Source organism: Genypterus blacodes, unplaced genomic scaffold, assembly GCF_046128005.1.
Source record: "Genypterus blacodes isolate CSIRO-AG114 ecotype Tasmania unplaced genomic scaffold, CSIRO-AGI_Gbla_v1 ptg000028l_1, whole genome shotgun sequence".
Classification (NCBI taxonomy): Eukaryota; Metazoa; Chordata; class Actinopteri; order Ophidiiformes; family Ophidiidae; genus Genypterus; species Genypterus blacodes.
This window is the reverse complement of record NW_027466841.1, coordinates 1,522,047-1,544,001: the sequence shown is the minus strand read 5'-3', so window position 1 is coordinate 1,544,001 and position 21,955 is coordinate 1,522,047. Positions and strand designations below refer to the sequence as shown.

At 45.3% G+C, this 21,955-nt stretch overlaps 4 protein-coding genes across 4 annotated transcripts; 1 reads left to right on the top strand and 3 right to left on the bottom strand.

Annotated features, from left to right (window-relative positions):
* Positions 1-1,063: 1,063 nt before the first annotated feature.
* Positions 1,064-6,058, bottom strand: cnp (2'',3''-cyclic nucleotide 3'' phosphodiesterase). The gene is made up of 4 exons (XM_076144195.1): positions 5,939-6,058; positions 2,664-4,307; positions 2,417-2,544; positions 1,064-2,269 (listed from the first exon to the last, which is right to left on the bottom strand). The coding sequence occupies exons 2-4, from the start codon at positions 4,279-4,281 to the stop codon at positions 1,805-1,807; spliced, it is 2,211 nt and encodes a 736-aa protein (XP_076000310.1). The 5' UTR covers positions 4,282-4,307; positions 5,939-6,058; the 3' UTR covers positions 1,064-1,804.
* An 868-nt stretch (positions 6,059-6,926) lies between these two features.
* On the bottom strand, positions 6,927-10,161 carry odad4 (outer dynein arm docking complex subunit 4). Its single transcript, XM_076144236.1, has 10 exons — positions 9,936-10,161; positions 9,183-9,314; positions 8,905-9,058; positions 8,683-8,823; positions 8,265-8,483; positions 7,971-8,178; positions 7,804-7,890; positions 7,474-7,670; positions 7,276-7,376; positions 6,927-7,185 (listed from the first exon to the last, which is right to left on the bottom strand). Exons 1-10 carry the CDS (start codon positions 10,059-10,061, stop codon positions 7,150-7,152), a joined length of 1,401 nt encoding a protein of 466 aa, XP_076000351.1. The 5' UTR covers positions 10,062-10,161; the 3' UTR covers positions 6,927-7,149.
* A 618-nt stretch (positions 10,162-10,779) lies between these two features.
* dnajc7 (DnaJ (Hsp40) homolog, subfamily C, member 7) lies at positions 10,780-16,499 on the bottom strand. Its single transcript, XM_076144113.1, has 14 exons — positions 16,392-16,499; positions 15,249-15,337; positions 15,044-15,168; positions 14,464-14,577; positions 14,204-14,278; positions 13,972-14,090; positions 13,281-13,434; positions 13,031-13,195; positions 12,800-12,891; positions 12,632-12,705; positions 12,391-12,537; positions 12,150-12,302; positions 11,992-12,054; positions 10,780-11,885 (listed from the first exon to the last, which is right to left on the bottom strand). The coding sequence occupies exons 1-14, from the start codon at positions 16,463-16,465 to the stop codon at positions 11,848-11,850; spliced, it is 1,482 nt and encodes a 493-aa protein (XP_076000228.1). The 5' UTR covers positions 16,466-16,499; the 3' UTR covers positions 10,780-11,847.
* A 2-nt stretch (positions 16,500-16,501) lies between these two features.
* Positions 16,502-18,794, top strand: nkiras2 (NFKB inhibitor interacting Ras-like 2). The gene is made up of 4 exons (XM_076144114.1): positions 16,502-16,550; positions 16,833-16,952; positions 17,119-17,360; positions 17,486-18,794. The coding sequence occupies exons 2-4, from the start codon at positions 16,859-16,861 to the stop codon at positions 17,726-17,728; spliced, it is 579 nt and encodes a 192-aa protein (XP_076000229.1). The 5' UTR covers positions 16,502-16,550; positions 16,833-16,858; the 3' UTR covers positions 17,729-18,794.
* The last annotated feature ends 3,161 nt before the right edge of the window (positions 18,795-21,955 follow it).

Here is a 21,955-nt window from a genome sequence, read left to right as displayed (position 1 = left end):
TCAAAAGCTCAATTTGGCATTACAGATTGTTGAAACAAACAAGTGGGCTCTTCGAGGGCCATTTAAACGTCTCACCCGTTTATTCACACGGACCACTCGTTGAAAAAAAAGGGAAACATCTGTCGCCGAATTTGATTGGTTGACGCTGAGCTTTATGTCCTCAGCAGCCAATGAGGAAACCGCTCGATGTTGTGAACCACACAATTACATTTTGTGCTGTCCTTCTGAATATTATGTTACAAAGTTGGAACGTGAGACAGACTGAAGAATTACGTCAGGTTCTTCTCACGTCTTTGGCTGAAAATAAGCACTGGCTCTCTCGAACAGTAGTTAAATTGAGTATACATTACAGTAGATAGTATATGCATATTTATATACTGTAAGAGGTATGTAATGGTAGTAAGAGGTAGATTTATGTGCTTAGATTAACTACATTTAGAAAGAAACTTCTGCCGGATCATAGTAACATGAGATGCTATGGCAATTAAAACTACTCTATGCAGTAAACAATGTATAACAATGTATACAAGATAAGCACGCACAACTGCAATCAAACTTCTGTTTCAGTGAGTTAATGGAAACCAGAAGAGAACAGTTAAGGCTGAAGTTGAGCTCCACAGAGGGTGCAGAGTGCCTGCGTGTATGAGCAGGTGTAATAAAGCACTGACAGCAGCAGTGTTATCAGTTATTGGATACTGTCAGGGTTATAAATACTGTTACTGGGTCAAATCCTTATGCAAGGGCACGATGACAGAATACATTATGCAAAGCAGACAAATAATAAGCATCGATTTATCCAAATAATAGAGTAGTTTAGTTAAGCGATTATGGAATAAGAAATTAAATAAAATTCATAATATCGGTTCTTCAAGTGACTGAAATGTGCTGAGTCCCACCCGCTGGTATGCACAACCAACCATTAAACAGGCTTAAAATTCCTTCAAATGACTATGTTGTGTGAGAAGATGACCATGTGCAGTCAAGTTGACCTCGTTCTTATCTGCCGGAACATTACGACCAAGTGAAGTGCAGCTACAGAACTGAATACACAAAGCGGGTTACATTGATGGAGCAAAGCACAATATTTTATTAAGTGCAAAAATAGTACAAAATTACAGAGAAGGTACAAAGAGGGTGACGGGGGGGCAGATGGGTGCAGTCTTGCGCAGTAGAAAACCTGATGCAATTGCAAATCATGGACTTCAGACGAGTACTAAGTGCAAGCTAGTGAAACAAACGCCACTTTCATCAGCATGCTCCCTTTATATGCAAAGTGCAGAGAATTTAAGGAAGCACCTCTACAAAAAAGACATTCATTCTAATACGCTGATTTAAATACATCAATTTATCTGTCAAAGAGGCAGAACTCTAAGCAGGTCAGAATGTGTTGCAATGATAAAGCTGATACCAAACCTGTGAGGCATGCAATGAAAACACTTTGTGTACCATTCACTGAAATACTGACAACACTGGACAAAAAAAGAAAGTCATTTTTTTTTAGAGTTGTGGAGGTGTGGGAGAGAGACTACATCAGTCTAAAACTGCAGCTAAGAAGACCTCATCATCTAGCAGGCCGTGCAACTCTGCACTGATATGCGTGACAACATACTTGACAAGCTTGAACTAATTGAACTGAAGGCATCTTGGGTTGTGGTGCAAATTAAGAGTATAAAGGCACACAGTTTGTGGATTTAGGCTGGTTAGACCAGAAACCCTAAACACTGCACAAACACACAAACCTTCCACAGACTAAGTTTACATCTCATTTGCCCAGTCATCTCCACACAGCTCCATGTTTTGCCTTTTACAGTATGGTGCACTTTTGCTTCTTTTTCTTCTCGGGCTCTTTTTTGGTCTCCTCGTGCTTCTTGGGCTTATAGAAGCTGGAGAAGCAGGCCGGGACACAGATAGGCTCCCGAAGACTGAGCAGCCACCTTCCTTCACCAAAGAAGGCCAGCGAGCCGAGCTCCATCTCGGTGACCGGCTCCCCCTGCTGGCCCGCCTGCTGCAGGGCCAGGATATCCAGCAGATCCAGGCCCGTTTGAACCGGCTCCACACCCTCGGCGCAGCCCAGAGTGATGTGGGCACGGCTCCCCGGAGGCAGAGAGGAAGCCCCGGGGACGGTAGCCTCCGCCTCCTTCTCCGCGTCGGCCGGCCACAACACGAGCTGCTCCTCCGACAGCGACACTCGGGCTCCAACAGTGCGGGGCGTGACAAAGAGAGCACTCAGAGAGAGCTCGAACACTGAGCCATAGAGGTCTGCAACAGCCTGGGGAAGGAGACAAATGAACTCATGAGGACCTTAACCAGGGTTAATTACAGTTTAACAGGAGAGCCATTGATATGTATTAGACTTCCATCTTGGATTGCGTCACTAAGGATGTACTCTCAGCTCATCACATCCCTGGTCTCTTACCTGCTGCTCTGCATACTCTTTGGCCCCCTCTGCCTTTCCATAGTTGCAAAATTTGGTAGTACAGTGGAGACTTCCTTTGGCTTTGAAGTACTGCTCCAGATCCACCTCCTTCTCAGCTTTGCCGTTGACTGCAAACACAAAGCAAGGTTGGCTGCATGTTACTCAAATCAAAATAACTGGAGATAATTGGATGATCTTTAAAGCTGAAATCTGTAAACTGGAGTAATAGAACCTCATGTGCACTCACAGTCACCCGGGTGTTTCTTGAAAGCCTCCAATGTGTCTAGAGTTTTCAGGAAGTCCATGGACGTGCACTTGACCTTGTCCACGCAGGTGGAGAGGAGGAACCAGCCGAAAAACAGAGGAATGGACATGTCGGCCAGCGGTCCTCGAATGGTTTCTATCTGCGCCTCCTCCAGGCCGCGGCCGGACCTCTTGGCCAGCTGGGACGCGTCTCTGCTCCACTCTGTGCGTGGCTCCATGAACATCACAACCAGGCGGTGCTGCTTGGCCAGCTCGCCCATGCGGCCCAGGCGCTCGTGGGTGTGGTTGGTGTCGTCCACCACGATGAGCACGGGGGCCACGCCCGCACCGCAGCGCGCCACCACTGCCTCGTCCACAGCCTTGTAACCGGCCGCCGAGGATTCTGGATCCTCTAGTTTTACGCCAAGGTCATCGGCAGACAGGACACAGCAATGGTCTTTGTAGTCAGCGGCGATGGCACGAGCCAAGAAGCTTTTACCGCTGCCTGGAAGGCCTCTGAGGACGATGAGGGTGCGAGATGTTTGCAGGGCACATTTGGTCTGCTCGTGTTCCAGAATGGCAAAGGACAGGGAGCCGGGTGCTGGAGCTGTGACCTCCTCTGGTTTAAGCTCCACGGTCTCCTGCTCAGATGGAACCACTTCACACCCCGCCGGCATCTCGGCCTTTACAGACTTCGGCTCGGCTGGTTTCTCCGTCTCAGCTTCCTTCTCGCTCTCTGCGGGTTTCTTCGCCTCAGCTTCCTTCTCGCTCTCTGCAGGTTTCTCCGGCTCGGCTTCCTTCTCGTTCTCTGCAGGTTTCTCCGGCGTTTCCTCCGCAGCTACAGCTTCCGTCAGCTTTTCCTCACCCACTTCCGTCACCATCACAGTCTCTGCTTCTCTCTCCATTTCCACCTCTGCTAGCTTCTCTTCAGCCACCTCCTTCACAGACTTGGCCACCACCTCTTTGACCAGCTCTTCAACAGGCGTTGCGGTCAGCAGCTCCACCTCCGTGTCCACCTTCTCCTCTGGGCTCGGTGGCCGTGGCTCTACTGGCGGCTGCGGCGTGTCTGGTTCAGGTATTTGTTGCTGCGGCGTTTCAGCTTCTGGAACTGGTTCTGCCAACTTCTCTGGCTCTGGTTCAGGGTCGCTCTTTGCCAGAGGCGCGGGCGCTGGGATGTTCTCCGGCGCTGGCTGCTGTTCAGGCTCATTGTTGTCTAGTTCAGCCTTTGACACTGTAACTGGGTCAGGGATGTTTGTCAGTGACTCATCTGGTTCTGGTGGTTGCACTGCATCAGACACAGTTTCTCTTTCTTCTGCTCCCTGCTCTTCCTCTAGGAGTTTCTTTTCTTCAGACACACCGTCCTTCATCTCCACCTTTGGTTCTTCCTCGGACACTTGCACATTTTCTGTCACCACCTCCACCGCCTCTCTGACCACCGCCGCCTCTACATTATGAGCGTTGACTTCAGCAGCAGCTGGTGACTTCTCAGGCTCTGCGGATTCCTCTGGCGTCTCTGGCTTTGACTCGACCTCATTTTCCATTCTGATCTCCTCTTGCTGTGGAGACTCAGACAGAGCCTCTACAAGCTCACTGCTGGCTTCAGTATCCATGTCTGGATTCATTTGTGACTTTACCCTCCACCATGTACCTTAAACACACAAAAGGAGAGATAGAAAACCATTTTATCAGTACACTTGTGATGAAACAACATGAACAGCAGCTAATGACCCCACACACACACACGCACACACTAACTGCGGCCTTTCGTAATGTATGACATCAACGTGTGTGGTCACCAAAACCCAGAGCTTGGGAGCGTCTAGGAACCTTTTGCCCACACAAGTACAGATCAACATTCATCAAATTGAGGAACAAACATTTCTCCTTCAGAGTTCATCAATGAGCGATTACTTATCTGACGACCGAACAGAAGGTAAATAAGCTCAGCATGGGAAAATATAAATCTGGGTTATAAATATAGATCGGCTCCTTTGGCAACAGCGAAGATTTAGAGGTTGAGTCAATAAATACACAACCTGATGACGGTAATCTTGAGTTGTGCAAAACCTGTGATCACGTCCTTTAATTTCACCATCTCAATACAGCCAAACCTCCGCCTGCAGCTGTCAGTCACGTGCCTTTTAAGAAGCCACAAATGGATTGTTAAGCCAGGCCGGTGGTCAGAATGTCTCGGTGAGTTATCCAATATCGGATTTTTTCCTAAGAAGGGGAGGGTGGAGCAGTTGGGGTGGAGATCCTCTTTATGTCTCGCACAGATACGTTCTTACAGGAGCTGCTGCATCTAATCGGAATCTAATGCAATTTGAAGCGATCGCCCTACGAGGAGGCCAGGCTCTAGAATGGAAACGGTGTCCAGAGCCGGCGTGCGTCCATTCAGGGTCATTTGTGACGCTCTGGATGCTGCTCTGTATAAAAAAAAAAAAAGGCGTCACCATCATGAAAAAGCCCCCCCTGCTCCATTTGGACACAATAGAGGGGGGAACGGTGGGAGGCAAAATATTGGTACCATCCATTTATCAAAGTGGGAGCAGAGACACGGTGGATCAGTGGCACAGGGAACACAAAAGACTGCAGCAGAGCAGCCAGGAAGGCAGACAAAGAGGAGAGAGAATCGCGTCATAATGAAGCGTCTCTGCCGTGCGGGGCGCTTCATCCGAGGGAGGTTTGCGATGAAATATCAGATGTAACGTTCACGGAATCACATCGGGGTCATGAGACACAAGAGGAAGACAACTGAGCCATATGGCAACAAAGACGAGGTTGCAGAACCGGTAATGGAATCGAAAGAGGTTAAATATTCACTTTCAGTTCTGTGGAACTAGCTTATTTATGTGCTGAAGCTTAACTAGGCACAGGAGTTAACGGTGCACGGCGCTGTGGACGCGTGCGGATCCTTTTGTTTGAGGAAGTTTGGTTTAAAAAACAACTAAATGCGTCACAAAGAGCAAAGCAAAGCGCGAGATAAGGAGTAGAATTAAGTAACAATGAGGTTTTAAGTGGATAAAAGCGAACGTGTTGCAGAGTCTGAATGCACGAAAGCACAATGTGACGGGCGGGGAGTGGCACACAAGCACGCACACACACACACACGTACACACCAGACACAACACATTAAACTGGATGAAGCTGCAACAACGCCACGTCTAAACAGGTTGAATTCGCTTTTCTGAGTGAAGCTAAAACGACTCAAACTTCTCTCAGGAAGTTCCTCCACCATAGATGGAGGGCTTTAGTTTGACAGACGCTCCGGCGGCTTACCGGTTCGGCTGCGGTGCTGGAGCTGTCCGTGGCGCCGCTGACCACGCGTGTCTCTTCGGGTACAATGACAAGGCAAAGCTCCCGCACGGCCGCACGCGCCTCCTCTTCAAGAGGAAAACGGAAGCGAGCGGGGGCGCGCGAGGGCGAGGGCGAGCGGGGGCGGGGCCACGGACACGCCCCTGTCTCCCTGCCTGCCTGCCTGGCTGGCGGACGAAGTGCGTCAAGTTCAGGGCGGATTTAAGCGATGTCACGCTTTTTCCAACAACATTTCTCATTCAAATCTGTTTGTTTTTGGAACCTGTAAATCCGAAGGGTCGACAAAATCATCGGCAGTTTAATTTAGATGTTTTTGCGTGTTAAGATTTGATTTCTGTTTTGCTGACCTCTATCTATCTATCTATCTATCTATCTATCTATCTATCTACCTATCTATCTATCTATCTATCTATCTATCTATCTATCTATCTATCTATCTATCTATCTATCTATCTATCTATCTGTCTGTCTGTCTGTCTGTCTGTCTGTCTGTCTGTCTGTCTGTCTGTCTGTCTGTCTATCTATCTATCTATCTATCTGTCTGTCTGTCTGTCTGTCTGTCTGTCTGTCTGTCTATCTGGATGGCTTTTGTCCATAACTCACCTCTCATATTCTTTACATGATCAGTTCTTATTCTTTTACCTTCATGCAGAATTTGCAGTGAGCTTGTGTACCTGCTGACAGATGCAGCACGAGTGTGTGACACATGGAAGTAAAGCTCTAAAGTGGAACCACAGTTCACCAAAGGGACCGACGGCCCCATGATCTGAAGGTTGTGTGTTGTCGTTTTTGATGTAGTTCCCTGTATTGTTTACAGAGTGAGTGTGTTTAGTCTTCGGTGAGAGGCTGCATCTTGAATCTACAGAGAGCATTCTCATCTGCAACCTCTACTGTTGCCATTTCTTTACAGCCACTATGACATCACTACCTATACAAGCCTACAATTTGTGTGTCAAGATCTTTATTATATTGAGATATTGCCAGTATCTTCACAGACATCTGGTATGAACATGCACTAACAAAGTCCTTTCAGACAGTTTGTATGTAATAATAATTCTCTACATGCCAGAATTTGCTATTTTCATTAAAAAGGAATTTGCTTCTTCACGTGTTTTTGCAGGTTTAATTAAACTCTATCTCAGCCGTCTTTATTTGACAGATTGGGCACAGGATCCTCATTGTGTTAGATGTTGTCCTGCTTTGTAGATGGCCTGGAAAAAGACAGAATCAGCAATATCAGCGATCAATGAAATGCACCTGTGATGATGGCGAAGGAGAACAGACTGAAGTAGAACACAAACCTTCTCAATGGCGTCCACAGCGTAGGCGTCTTGCACCATCTTGGCCTGTTCCAAGGCTCTCTCAAAGTGGGAGACGCAGGATTCAAAGTTCCCCAGGTTTGCTGACATAACACAGTTTATAAAGTCATGTCAAAGTGAAATATGCCGGCATTGCGTGGTAACAACATATGAAACATGAAGTAAAGAAGAAACGATTACATTCTGCCTGTGCCACCAACACGTTCGCATTCAGCACCCATTTCTCATCCTCAATTTCCTCTGCGGCGGCGAGGGAACGCCGGCCGTAGTCTCGAGCTTCTTTGTCGCGTTGAAGATCCAAGTAACAGCGACCGATCTCATGAAACAACCACGTCCTCTCGGTGTCATCACGGACCAGAGGAATGCTCTCCTCCCAGCTGAGACAACAACAACAACAACAACAACAACAACAACAACAACAACAACAACAACAACAACAACAACAGTGAAATGGGGGAAAGTCAACAGCAACATGAGGTTGAGCTCCTCATCAGTTCATGGTTGACTTACACCTCAACAGCTTGTGTGAAGTTTCCAGTTTGGACGTAAAGAGCTCCAATGTTGTGCAGAGCTCTGGACTTTGCATCTGGGAGTTTGCTGTGGTTAAGAATGATGACCAACAGGTTAAGATTTGAATAATTCATAAAATCTCATGTGATTTTCTTCATATTACTGACCACTCTTTTGCCAAATTTAAATCTTTCTGGTAGTGGACGAGTGCTTTGTCCATGTCTCCTAGTGTGATCCAGGCCTTCGCCATGCAACAATGCAGGCTGCCCAGCACCTCCTTCTTCTTAGGCAGGGCTTCCTTTGACCAGCTCTTCACGGTCTTCATGAGGGTCTGAGCTTTCTTCAGACCAGATCCCGCGTTTCCAGACATCAAAGCTAAGAAGAGCGAAACAGAAGAATTATTCGGGTTCAAACAAAAGCGCATCAGAGAGAGCACAACTTCAGCCTAGCGTTTCTCTTACCTGCATCGATTTCTTCCAGACTCTTGAACAGAAACTGTGCGAGGTCGGGCGACATGGTTTGACAGGACTGGCTCTTTTTTTGATGCGTGAGCTTTCTGGCACTTTCTCGTGCATAGATTGGCTTCTCCTTGTGCCAGAAGTCAGTCCAGGTGTCGATGTAGGTGACACAGTCCTGAATGAGATCCTGCATCGTCTCCCCACACTTTGGATTCTTTTTCCCTAGAGTGGCAAAAACCATTGTGTGGCAGTTTAGAATATGTTCCTAATGTGGTTTCAGTCAACAGAAATGTGAAAAAGTAGATGAGGGTGAGCTCAAGCGGCACTGAAGAGGAAGAGAAACAAACAGCTGACATAGGAAACATATAAAGGCCCAATAAAGGAGGCAAAGCTGAAGGGAGAGAGATGAAAATCTAGGCACCTTCATCCTTCAGTAAGCATTCCAGGTATTTCTTGTCAGTGTAAAATGGCCCCAGCAGCTGTTTGGTGATCTTCTCACTCTTGCCGCTCTTGTGGTTTTGCTGTTTCATCGGATGCTTCTCCAGTTTTACAGCAGATCTGCCTGTAAGAATTCAAAGAAAAACTAATGACACATTATCCTTAAACTATACCATTTAGATGTCAAACTTAAATACTGACTTACTGCCCAGTGTGTTGTCGATGGCCTTCTCTGCTTTTTGGATACCAAGTCTAAAATGCTGTAGATCTGGACGCAGCTTATTTCCTCGATGGTAAAACACCAGAGCGAATTCAAAGTCTCCCAACATGTACAAAGCTTCGGCCTTCTGGTACAAACCCTGAAATAAAAAGATATTCGATGACAATACAACCCTCCACATGACGCTCACTCACCATTTTCACAGATTCTGCTTGAATGTGGATCGAGAGACGACAGCGGGTGAACCTCATCCTTCCTCTCACCTTGTGATACATCTTGTCTTCTTTCAGTGACGCCTCTGCATCTGTTAAGGCGTTGTTGTAATCTCCTCTCATCAGAAAACACTTGGAGCGAAGAACAAGACAAAGCTTGTCATCAGGTTTCTGATCCAAAGCCTAAACAGAGATGATAAAACAGGTCAGGCATGCATGGTTCCAACACATTGGACGTTATTTCAAGTTTCATTTTGGTATTAGGCGTTACCTCCTTATTTTTAATGGCAAATAATGAAATATTGAAGGAACCTTAAGGGGTCAACCTCTGTGTTGAAAATCTGAACATGATTGTATGATTTTCTGTTTGCGTTGATCATCTGTGTCCTGTTTGTTTTGTGATGGTTGGTTAAGAACTTGTGCACTTTACAGGATGAGTGAAAGACCTTTGATGTAGACTAAAGATCATAGTGTTCACACAGGAAGTTAAGCGTCTCTCAACAACGACAACAACTCAAATCTTAATTAAAGGACTATAATAAACCTTAAATAAAAACAATTTGTTGCTGCAAATTCATCTGACGTCCCAGCAGGGTAGCAGGTATTTTTTAAATGCAAATTTGACAAAAGACAAGAAAAATTCACTTAGTTTTTCATTACTTCATTTACAGGCTACCATCCTTTATATGAAGATGTAAGAAGATGTAAGAAGCTCTTTTTGACCCAAAAGTAGCGTTGTTTTGACCCAAACAACGCTACTTTAGCTCTATGTTGTCAGACTCAAAGGTCTGTGTAGTGACAGACCTTTGAGTAGCTCTCTGTTGCCATCTTGTACTTCCCTTTGCGACACAGCTGGCTGCCCTCAGACATGTAGGTGGTGGAGGAGCTCTGAGGCTTTGGTTTCCTTTGTTCTTCGTCTGTGTCCGACATTTTAGTATTTGAAGACGCACTCGCCCTTCAATCAAACAAAAGTTAAACCTCTGGAGAAACGAAGAGCCTCGTTCTCTAACGGTATCCAAGCAACCGTACAAACACTGAAGGATCTGGAAGGAGAGATTCTGGCGCCCCCGTGTGTTACTTACGCGTACTGCATCTAGAAGTGATGGACTCAAGTTTTTATTATGACCACGTCGTTCTTTAAAATCAAAAATTAAATATAAAGAACCAACTTAATTGTCCACAAAGTTAAACAGTTGAACTTTTATACTTATATAGTGTAAATATTCCATTATAACCTGTCCACAGTTGTTTCAGGGGATAAGAAGTTTAAGATTTGAGGAAAATTGAAGGTGAAGGATTTAGAAATCAACCATAATGGAACGTTTGCCTTCCTTTTATCGAAATGTTTGTATCATTCTTGCTGCATGTCGTTCTGATAAAGTGAAGATGATTTTCCTCCTGTTCTTGTTCCTAATAAGAGAGAATCAAAAGAGGAGCACAGGCGGTTTAGGGGAAACCCAGGGGGGGCCAAACTTTATTGACACGGCTGGTACTTTCCAAGGCTAAAGAGGATGATGTCATCATAAGAGCAAAAACATTGATCAAAGATAAGGATGCTTTTCCATTTTGTTTCATAAAGTGCACCATGTGAACACGCTCAACACTTATCAGGAAGTTATTCACTATAACCGGGTTTTTCATAACCACATTATTCTAAAATGACAGAACGCCCCCAAACTTGGACAACAGCAAACACCACCATACTTGTTACACACGGGTGTATTTCATTATGATACGTCGTTATACAGCCTGCAGGTTTAGTCAAGGATCACATCAATGACAATCTATCTTTGTGCAATATTTTATGTAAACCGAGTAAAACAATGATCTTTCTGAGTGTGTCAGAGTGATGCTCTTTGATATAACGGGACAGGATCCTCATCTTACACCGGCGACTCTATCAGACAGCAAATTTACAATAAATATACATATAAAAAAAAAGAAAATAAAAGAATAATGAAAAAATGTGTAACTATCTTCACAAAAGTTAACACTTTACATTCAGGGCAAATGTAAAATGCAGCAATCGATGAATGGCGACATCAAAAAGGTCAAACCGACGACGAAGACGGTTTCGAATAAGAGGGCGAAGAGGCCGGCGACGAGGCCAGAGCGGGGCGACCTCGGCGAGCATCTTTCTACTGTGCTTCAGCTGTGCGGCGCGACGCTCTGAGCTCCAGCTGTCGATACAAAAACTTTCTCCTCTGCTCCCGTGGAGGTATTGCTTGCTCGGAGATTTCCTTTTCGCAAATCGTTAAGCAATTTAGCTTTTTTTTTTTTGTTTTCATGCAGAGAATACTGGGCTGCTCAATGCTCGCTCCCATCTCTAGAGTTTCCCCCAGAATGTCACTTCCTGCGTGGGTCCTAAAAGCTCTGATAAAATAGCTGCACGATCTCTTAAATCCCAGAATATTTGGACCAGTGTTGGTAGCCATTACTGACCTTCAAGTTTGTTTCTTTCTGAGAAGGAGAAGAAAACCAAATCAAAACCAGTAAAGCTATCAACTGGGGCCGGAGCCGGCGTGGTCTCCTTTGCTATACGGGCGTTAAAACGTTTTTGCTGCATGTGGTCGTTGCATTCATTCAGTCAATGGCATAGAAGGGAGCCTGACATGCACACAGTCAGACGTGTTACATAAGGATGGTGGGTCGAGGGGGTTTGACGGTGTTGAACTGTCCTGATGTAGCAACTGTTGACGTGGACAAAATCCTCCATTTAACCAAACTGGAAGTAGAAATTTCCTGGTCCGGATGCTGGAACAAAAAAAAAAAAAGCGAACAAGCCAATATGTTAAATACGTTTCCGGTCATCGGGATGGTTGACAGTAATAAGAATAATAAACTAGAGATAATCTGATACCTTCAAAGCTAAAACCGCCCGGGCCTCCAAAGAACGCTTTGAAAATGTTGTTGGCGTCGAAATCTGAAAGAGACACAAAAGCGGGTGAGACTTAATGCGACTTGTGTTCCTAACGTGTCGACCCTTACGACCCCCCCGAGCCTTAACCAGGTGCTGACCTCCCATGTTCATGCCGTCGTCCTCCAGATCCTGGCCGCTGTCGTAGCGAGACTTCTTCTTGGCGTCGGAGAGCACGCTGAAGGCCTCGCCCACCTCCTTGAACTTCTTCTCCTCTTCCTTCTGCACCTCAGTACTCGCACTACTGTGACGGTCTGAAGGGAGGAGGAGGGACATTTAGTTAGATGAAGAAGACACACGCCGGCTCATTTGTGATTAGAGGGATCTGCTTGTTTCAGGCACCTGGGTGATGTAGAAGGGCGCGCTTGCGATAAGCTTTCTTGATTTCCTCCTCTGTGGCGTTCTTATCCACCCCCAGCACTTTGTAGTAATCTTTCCGTTTGCTCTTCTTTAACTCCAGCTGAGCGTTCTTCAGGAAGTGCTTGTGTTCTAGAAAAATAAGAGCGATATTCCAAACAGGACTGACAGGAGACACCCGGAAACGCCGCTCCGCTCGGCCACAGCGAAGGAACCTGACACTCACCTTTTGTCTTCTCTGTCTGGTAAACCTTCTCGTAGTCCCGCACGGCCTCTTCATACTGCTCCGTGTCCATATAGCTGCAGCACAGCACACACACATACACACACACACGGAGGTCAGTGTCTTTCATCGCTTTTCATCACCGTCATGTTTCCAAGCGCTGCTACGTACCATTGTGCTCTCCGCAAATAGGCCTTGATGTAGGTATCATCCAGCTTAATGGCTTTTGTGCAGTCTTCGATGGCCTGTTCTAGTTTTTTCAGCTTGAAAAAAGATTAAAAGAAAACGTCAGACGGAGACACGGTGGCCTAGTTTAGTTTGAACTGACAGGGAAGTACAAAGTGGGAGAGGCGGTGATGTAGCAGGAGGAGAGAGAGAAAGCGATGCCTCCTGTGTGCTCACCTTTGACCCCACGGTGGCCCGGTTACAGAACAGCTTGGCGTTGGTCTTGATGTTGTTGGGGTCTATTGTTAGTGCCTCAGAGTACAGATCATAGGCGGCCTCAAAGTTTCCCTCCTTGAAGGCCTTATTCCCCTCTTCCTTTTTGGCTTTTAGCGCTTTGGCGTTCTGAAAGACAACACACATTTAAGAACCAAACCAGATACATACGGCTGCATGTTGAAGGGCCTTCACGCTTGACGACGCTACTCACTCTACATGCGAGCCGAGCCTTGTCGTGGTCTGGGGCCATACGGAGGGCCTGGACAAAGAACTGGACGGCCTTCTCGATGCAGTCCTCATAGTACAGACAGAGGCCGCGCACGTACAGAGCGTCCGCATTGGTGGAGTCCATTCGCAGGATATCGCTGAAAAAGGAGCAAATCAATGGACGAAAACTAGGTCAACAAGTTTGAAGTTGGAAAAAAAAGGTTTGATTGAGCAACGAGTTCAAAAAGTGGACTCTCTATGCAGTGATGAGAAGCACTGGTCTATAACAAAAGCAGAAGAGCAGGCTGAGGTACTAAAGGACATCTCAGCTTTCCTGTTGGACTCATTGAGGCTCTGTGAAGGACACAAGCTCAACCAGTTCTTGCATGAAGCTCCCAGGATTAGAGGAAATTAATTAACTGCACGCCTGGTGCCACGTGCCAATGTTCTAAGTTGTGGGAAACATTAAATTGATACCTATCACACTGGAACACACACACTATCCTGTGACAGCAAATGAATTCAATCTGTTAATTAACTGCCACTCATCTTTCTCTGGCTGATGTCACCGTTTCACTAATATGCATCGTCATCAGAGCTGAACGGATCTCCCGATGTCACACAGGCACACACCCTCTCTAGTTCTATTTCTGGCCTGAGCTTGTGGTGGAATTGCACTCTCTAGTCTCTCTTACCTGGCTACAGACTGAGCCTCGGGGTAGCGTCCCAGCAGGGCTAAGCACTCGGCCTTCAGGATCTTGAACCTGTGACAGGCTGGGGCAGCCTCCAGGGCGCGGTCCATGCAGTACACCACCTGGAAACACCAGCACAGCACCTGTGTTTCACTTTGTTTGTCCCTGCAAGTGACAGCGGCTTCATTGACATTCTATACACGTGACCAAAATGTGTAAGAACAAAACATCTTACCATCCTAAAGTCTCGCTTTTCAAAGCCGATCTCTGCCATCCTCTCAAACTCCAGGAGGGATTCTGCATTCTTCAGCTGAGAGAGGAATGTTTGGTATTCGTTGAGAATTTAAAACATGTGTAGTGAAAGGTCAGTCCATGCTTTCATGCTGCCACAGGTCTCTCTGCTGTCAAACCACTACTTCCTCTGAGTGGAACCTAACCGCTCCACAGACCTTTAGCTTGATCCTCCCACATCCTCCAAGCTGAGACTAAGCTCACCTCCTGTTGGACCTGGCAGTTGTCAGGCTCCAGCTCTAGAACCTTCTGGAAACATCGGCTGGCTGCCATGGCGTTGCCAAGGGACAGGTGGCACTTGCCCTCTCGCAGGTGGCCCTACGGGGAAAAGATCAGCAGTTCAAACCCTGACGTAACAACTTCCCTTATTTCTCCACCTGGAACCTGCCCTCAACAAAATACAAAATACAGATAAACTGTCCCGAGTTCAATCTGGCAGTCAGTGACTCATCTTTACATAAGCTACTCTGTCAAATCAGAACGGGTGAATCTGCTGAAGCGGCTGTATTCACTGGAGTACAGTGAGGATGCAGTGTAGCTTATGTAAAAGAAAGTCACACGCTTATATGAACAACAGCTGACAAACAAACTGATGTAAACACGCAGCCATTTCCTCCTGCACGCTGGAACAGAGTGTTTCCTGTCACTAACTCGAGAAACGAGATAACAAGAACAAAAAGCATCCATTCTTTAGTGTGTTTGTGTGTGTTTGTGTGTATTCTAGAGCGTCCAATAACATCACAGAGAGTGCAAATGTGTGTGTGTGCGTGCCACCCCCACCTACCTTCGTGAAGGTGTTATCTAAGCGCACGGCTTGTTGGGAATCCTCTAATGCCTCTCTGTACCGACACAGCATCATTAGTGTAGCCGCCCGGTTCCCATAGTAACTGACATTCTTTGGACACATGTCTGTATATAGAAATTAACAAGTTACACAGATCTACTCGCACGTCGTGCAGAATATAAGATTGTTGTGTCGCCGAGCTCACCTATGGCCTTGCTGTAGTAATTGAAGGCTTCAGCGTAATCCTTTTTGATATAAAAAGCGTTGCCTTGCTCCTTGAAGCCCTCTGCTTCCCTGTGCAAGAGGGGGACAGAAAGACGCGGAGGTTCAATTCCCTGTGGTTTGGTATCCAGGTGAATATGGGCACTGCGCTGTTTTAAGCTTAAATGTCCTTAAATGCAAACTGTGAGGCAATTAAGCAGCTTCACACACCAGACAAGCACTTCGTAAAACATTGACGTCATCAGTCCAGCGGTAAACAACAAACAACAACAACAACAAAGCTCAAATAGATCAAAACCATCACATTAACACTGTGTGGGGCCTGTTACAGATCCTATTCATACTTGTAATGTTTACGTTGTGTTTTATTTCCAAGCCCACGTGTGTAATTGACATTTCACAGTTTAACACCCTTACTAAAATGTCAACAAGCGGAGTAAACACTGAATAATCGCCCGAAGGATTTGATGAGCAAACTCGCATTATCACGAGTCGTTTGTTTACGGTTATTGACAACCGCTGAAGTGCTGTTGAGCAAGGTCACCCATGACAACGCCCGTGGATTTAGACACTGACCCCACTCAGCATCACATCCATTACTGTGTGTGTGAGTGTGTACAATAACAAACGCTCTTGTATCTGTGTGTCAGCCAGAGCAGACGTGTGAGTGCCAATCAAAGACAGAGCAATTTGACGGCCGTTGACAGTCAAGGGGAGGGAGCCAGGAACATCTGACACCATGCTGAGAGCGCTGCCAGGGCTTTATATGGAAGCCTTCACATGTAAGACACGGTGCGAGTGAAGGCTGGAATTTATCATCTAACCGGCAAAAAATACGCACAGCACTCGCCACACAATCAAGAAAACACTCCCAACAATGTTAACTCGTAGTTGTCTTCATATGTTAACGTGTTTGACGACAGTTTAAAAGAGTAAAAGTGGAGGAGGGCCAAGCGCGCGGCGTCCAGATAAATATAGCTAGATGTTAGCCACAGCTAGTCAGTTAGCTTCAGTATATGCGACAAAGAAAATGAACGCGGAAAGGACATGGCGACGCGTTTTAATATGCGGTATTGTCGTCCCGTGCTGTACTGTTGACAACAAAAATGAACATTTTGTCTCGTACCTTTCCATTTCCTCGTCACTCAGCAAATCCATGTCAGGGTCCATGTTCACATCATTGCAGTCCACCGTCGCCATTTTGCCGTTAATGAGGAGGGGGCGGGGCCACGCGCTGCAGTTGTTACGTACACTGTAAACAGGAAGTGAATCGTCCCAGGATCAGGTAAGCTAAGTGGTTAGCTAGCGAGGGGAATTGTTGTCCAATTATGACTTCAGCGAACATGTCGACCACTGGAAACAGCACAGGAGTTTCTACTCATAATGCACGAGTATTGGTTGTATTTACGACCTGGGCGATTTAATATTACAGATCGTATCTCTGTGAAGGCTAATGCTAAGCTATAAGTGACACCGACATCCGTTGCTACACACTATCCAAGCATTACTAGACTGTTTCGTTGGTAGCGAGTGATTTAACGATACATCTGTGTATTTTCTCTGACAGATTATTGAGCTGACGAATCATCAGTTATGGGTAAAAGCTGTAAAGTGGTGGTTTGTGGTCAGGCTGCTGTTGGCAAAACTGCTGTCCTGGAGCAACTGTTGTATGCAAATCATGTTGCAGGTATGTCACATGTCACTAATACACAACACGTATAACTGGATTTATAAAGCAGCATTGTTTTAACGTGTTTGTATTGTATTGATGGCCGAATGACTGCCGAAAGTAGTTGTATATGATGTGATAGTACAACGTAGTGACAAGGTGTTGTACCTGGTTTTGTCTGCAGGTTCCGAGCCCATGGAGACCTTGGAGGACATCTACATCGGCTCCATTGAGACCGACCGTGGCACACGAGAGCAGGTCCGCTTCTATGACACCCGGGGTCTCAGGGACGGGATGGAGTTTCCACGACATTACTACTCTTTTGCCGATGGCTTTGTACTAGTTTATAGTATCGACAGTAAAGAGTCCTTCAAGCGAATGGAGGCGCTCAAGAAGGACATTGACCGTCACAGAGATAAGAAAGAGGTGAGGCTTGAACTAATCCGTACGCTTTGTAATCTGAGGTTCATGTAGTGTTGTGGTAAGAATAGAAAGCTGAATTATGTTACATGGAGGTGCTGTGGGTCTGATGTGATAATGTGATCTACCAGGTGACCATTGTTGTGCTGGGTAACAAGTTGGACAAGCAGGACGAGAGGAGAGTGGACTCCAACATGGCTCAGAACTGGGCCAAGACGGAGAAGGTGCGTCTGTGGGAGGTGTCGGTGGCGGAGCGACGCACGCTGATCGAACCCTTCGTCTATCTGGCGAGCAAGATGACGCAGCCGCAGAGCAAATCTACCTTCCCTCTCAGCAGGAACAAGAACAAGGGCAGCGGCTCTGGAGACAGCTGAATAACCATAGTTTGTCATGTTGGAAAGGGAGAAAGGGAAGCTGTTTTTTCAGGGATTTTGAAAATTTTGTTTGTGTTGAGGTTTCATGGTATTCGATTAGGAGTTAATCAGAGTAAGGAGAGGCAATTATAAGAGGAATCATTGCTGGATGATTGTATGGACATTCCTATACAGTGAGCACTATAAATCAGACTCAAGCATTGCATTTTTGATTTTATGATGCAGATTTATTCTCTTTCGCATGTTTTGTATGATTGAGTGATAACGCAAATAATTCCTCCAAATGAATCTTTACAGTAATGCAGCTAAAACAAGCTATTCAGCAGCAACACAAGCAGACTTGCAGCTCATGCAGCATTTAAGTGCCTTGATTAGGGCATTGATCGGCGCTCTGTGTGTGTGTCTTGTCCTTTCATCCCGAAGCGTTGGACCCCCACATCTCGATCACCAAGGCCCCCCCTCCAATTCTCCGGCACAATAAAGTAGAAGGCGAGTGTTTGAACCGCATTCTAACGACAATCAACATTCAGCATCTTACTTGGTCAGACCAAAGCTTTGAAATATGAACCCCTGATGCTCGCTGTGCATTCAATCCCACATGTACACAACACTGTATACATAGACTGAATCACAAATGTTAACTCGTTCTTTTATCACATACATGATGAGTTCCACACTGCTGTAAAGGTTTGATGGGTGGGTGGGATATAATGATGTCAATGTGGCGTTTTAGTGGATCTGGAGTTTTGTTACACTGTCTTTGTCGTGCAAAGATTCACTGTTGAATGTTTGAGAATGAAGGATCGACACCGACACCGTTACAGAAAATGCATTCCTTTTTTTTTTTAATTACTGTTTCAGATTTAACATTCAAAATATAAGTCAATAGACTGATGTTCAGGTTAAAGGTTTGTTTCTGACTGTAGTGACAGATGAGAGCTCCCAGTGCAGCAATTCAAAGTGCATGTAGTTACCATCAGTGAACAGCTCAGCAGTCACAGTCTCCTGGTTAAAGTGGCACATTGAAATATTTAGCAACATTATATAAACTGCAGTATTTCACGCTTGTTCTATCTAAAAAGGGGGAAAACTGTCTGAATTGAGTTCACAGTATTTCCCAGTTCCATCATTACTCTGTATATATAGTGTATTCTTGTTATGTTTTGTGATTCAGGCATTCGTGTTATTCTATCTTTTAAGTGTTTTCACTTTTTGCTTGTTCTGTAAACAAATTAAATGATTTATTTCCTGTGCTGTACTACTAAAGTGGTTCTTCTAATATTCACAACATGTATGTTAAGGATGTAAATAGGGGTGTGGAATCTCCTCAGAAAGCAGCAGAATAGCTCAAAGATCCATATGAATAGGTAAGAAATCCAACATTTATCACTGATGAAGTAGGTGACATTATGGCCAGCAGGTGTCGCTGATCTTCCATTTTCTTACTTTACTTCAAAGTTCCATGCTGCTTTTGGCACATAAGATAAAGACATAAACCATTTTTGATTGGAAAGTAGGTGTGTGTGGGGAGGGGCGGGGGGGCTGTCAGAGAGAAACTATTCTTAGATCCAGTGGTTTGGTAACACGTGATTATTTTCTATAGGAGCTGAACAGGAGCAGGTCACAGGCAGGATGTGGGGTAAGAATGATTCTGTGGTTTGTTTTGAGGAGTAGCCTGTAATTTAGGAAGCGTTATTCACGAGGTAGCGATGCGTCTATGGTGTGTGAGGGAAATGTGGCCTCGGAGATTTTGAATGGAGAGTCAGAAATAAACATCTGGAAGAATTAAAAAAAAACTAAAAATAATTTGAAGCCGAGAATAAATGTGCTCAGTTGTAAGTTACTGTTCCTGAAGTAATAGTTGACAGATTTCTTGTCAGAGAGTCAAGATTTGATTTATAACCTGACACGTAAGTTCTTTTTACAGATGTGTTTATGCTGAGTGCGGCACTTTGTTTGTAGCTTTTGCCTTTAGAATTTTGTTCCATGACAAATGGACACGAGTGAAAATAATTACACCATTAACGATTAAAGTCATTTTTGCACTGGTGTTAGAATTTAAATGAGACTGAATAGTTTGTTAGTTTCCTATTCAACTTCTAGCAATCTTTTTCAATCTTTACAGTAAATCAATTCTGGTGTAGTGTAGTAAATGCCGCCATCCTGAGGAGGTCAGAGACGTGTCCACAGCAGAAACGATCTGCTGTTTGCACACCGGCCTGTTGATTGGACAGCTTAACACAAGGTAATGAGGAAACCTCAAGGGGGAACATTTATGAAAGAATATTGCACTCACCTTAGTTCCCCCCCGGCGCGTTCTATCATGTAACATCTCATTTGAATCATGTTCTTTTTAATGAATATAGAGTGGAGCCAATGCACCCAATGCTGCCTCACTGGAAATGCTTTGACTGTTGTATTACACATTTGAACTATGACAATACACAGCAGCATCCATTTTATGTCTGCATGGAAGGTTCAGAGAGTTCAAACGGTGAGAAAGTGACTGGTGCAAGTTGTCAATACATCTTCCTGTCAGAGTGCAACAAAGCCATTTTATATAATGGCTCCTGGCTATATTTACCCCGAGACACATAAAAAGGCTCATAAGAGAAAAAGTGAAATACACACTCCGAACATTGCAGACTAAGGGATCGATTTGTCACTTGCACGTAGGATTTATGAAGCGTCCTCATCCTTCACACTACACTGACCGCAGGAAACCTTCCCGCTTGACTGTCACAGGCACGGGGCAAAAGGGAAATGCCCTTGTGCTCATACTAATAATGCTCTTTACTGCTGTAGCAAAACCGTGGAAGTGTGTCTCACGACTGCCACTGAGCCTGCAGCTGGTCTGAGGGCATCGCATAAAAAAGATAAAATAATCATTACTCCGTGGAGATAGGAAGTCTTCAACCCTGCAAACCGTTGCACTGACCCTCCATCCACAAACCTCCAGAGTTATTTGGGGTATTTTCTTTGTTTCTTCATTCCATCATCCATCTGTCCCTCCATCCTCCCTTACCATCCATCCACTCTACCTTCCCTCGAAAATAGAATAGTATAACAGGTTATGATTAGTTTGTATTATAAGTGGATATCAAGCGCGCACACACGCACACACACACACACACACACACACACCCACACTACATTTATGTGGGTTGCCCCCGAGCGAAAGGAGTCAAGGGCCTCTATCCATCCATAGCAGCCCGATAAGGAAATGGATCAATACTGCAGCCACACTTGTGTCGCGGTACAGCAAGGTCATCATGTCATCCACTGGCTTTGGCAAGTAATGGGATCCCATAGATTTCCTTTGATTGACACCACAGGAGGTGTTGTACCCAAACTGGTGTTTATCTGCCATTTCTCCAAATGACAGGATGCCTGGAGCACAGAGGATGACCACAGTCCTACAGTCTGTAGTTCAAATGATGGTGAACACACACATTGTTGACTATGGAATCACTATACTTGTTCTGCTAATACTGAATTGATAGACACAGAAAATATGTTCAGTACAGCAGCCGACTGCAGCAATCCACAATCCAGGAGAATTAATAGTTGAAGCCCTTCCAGAGAATAAAGCAGCAGCCGTCTGTGGAGAATCATCTGGAACATAAAGGAGATTAGGCTTTTTCTTAAAAACACATCAGTTTATGTGTTATTTTCTGTGAGCGGTGCCAGAGAGCTCAGACATGGCAGCTTAAACCTGTTTCTGTTCAAATTCACCATTGTGTCTTTACCATCCTGCTGGAACCAGTTGGATCCTGTAATGGTGGGAAACCAACAGCTTGATTTGTCCACAGATGCTGCGTGGGCGTCACACTGTTTCAAAAGAGCTGCACCTGCAAAGTCACAACCCCCCCCCCCCCCCCCCCCCCCCGCCACAGACACACACACACACACATACACACACACACCCACCCGGCATTTACAATGGTTATTTCCAGACCAAGAACAGGAAATGCTTAGCTATGATTGACAGACTAATAAATAGCACTTTGAAATTGTGTAACTCAGCTCCTCTAAACTCTAAAGCAAAGGACAGCAGGGACCATTTCATACTAATTCAGTGATAAATGTTTCCTCTCGCTATTCATTATCTGGAGTTTTCTACCTCTTTTTCACCACAACTCTTTTAGGAAATATAATTGCAAATCTAAGTAGTTCCTCACACCACACCACTACTTGTGGGGGCATCATATTGACTTACATTCATTC

What these genes read in the sequence shown, in the direction of transcription:
- cnp (XM_076144195.1), bottom strand. Translation starts at nt 4,281, where the DNA reads ATGAATCCAGACATGGATACTGAAGCCAGCAGTGAGCTTGTAGAGGCT. An exon ending in CAAGAAACACCCGGGTGACT is followed by an intron (nt 2,545 to 2,663) that starts GTGAGTGCACAT and finishes TTGTGTTTGCAG; the next exon opens with TCAACGGCAAAGCTGAGAAG. An exon ending in AAGAGTATGCAGAGCAGCAG is followed by an intron (nt 2,270 to 2,416) that starts GTAAGAGACCAG and finishes CTCCTTCCCCAG; the next exon opens with GCTGTTGCAGACCTCTATGG.
- odad4 (XM_076144236.1), bottom strand. Translation starts at nt 10,061, where the DNA reads ATGTCGGACACAGACGAAGAACAAAGGAAACCAAAGCCTCAGAGCTCC. An exon ending in CATCGACAACACACTGGGCA is followed by an intron (nt 8,824 to 8,904) that starts GTAAGTCAGTAT and finishes GAATTCTTACAG; the next exon opens with GCAGATCTGCTGTAAAACTG. An exon ending in TTCACACAAGCTGTTGAGGT is followed by an intron (nt 7,671 to 7,803) that starts GTAAGTCAACCA and finishes TTGTTGTCTCAG; the next exon opens with CTGGGAGGAGAGCATTCCTC.
- dnajc7 (XM_076144113.1), bottom strand. Translation starts at nt 16,465, where the DNA reads ATGGCGACGGTGGACTGCAATGATGTGAACATGGACCCTGACATGGAT. An exon ending in AGTGACGAGGAAATGGAAAG is followed by an intron (nt 15,338 to 16,391) that starts GTACGAGACAAA and finishes CCTCTTGCACAG; the next exon opens with GGAAGCAGAGGGCTTCAAGG. An exon ending in TATTTGCGGAGAGCACAATG is followed by an intron (nt 12,706 to 12,799) that starts GTACGTAGCAGC and finishes GCTGTGCTGCAG; the next exon opens with CTATATGGACACGGAGCAGT.
- nkiras2 (XM_076144114.1), top strand. Translation starts at nt 16,859, where the DNA reads ATGGGTAAAAGCTGTAAAGTGGTGGTTTGTGGTCAGGCTGCTGTTGGC. An exon ending in GTATGCAAATCATGTTGCAG is followed by an intron (nt 16,953 to 17,118) that starts GTATGTCACATG and finishes TTTTGTCTGCAG; the next exon opens with GTTCCGAGCCCATGGAGACC. An exon ending in GTCACAGAGATAAGAAAGAG is followed by an intron (nt 17,361 to 17,485) that starts GTGAGGCTTGAA and finishes GTGATCTACCAG; the next exon opens with GTGACCATTGTTGTGCTGGG.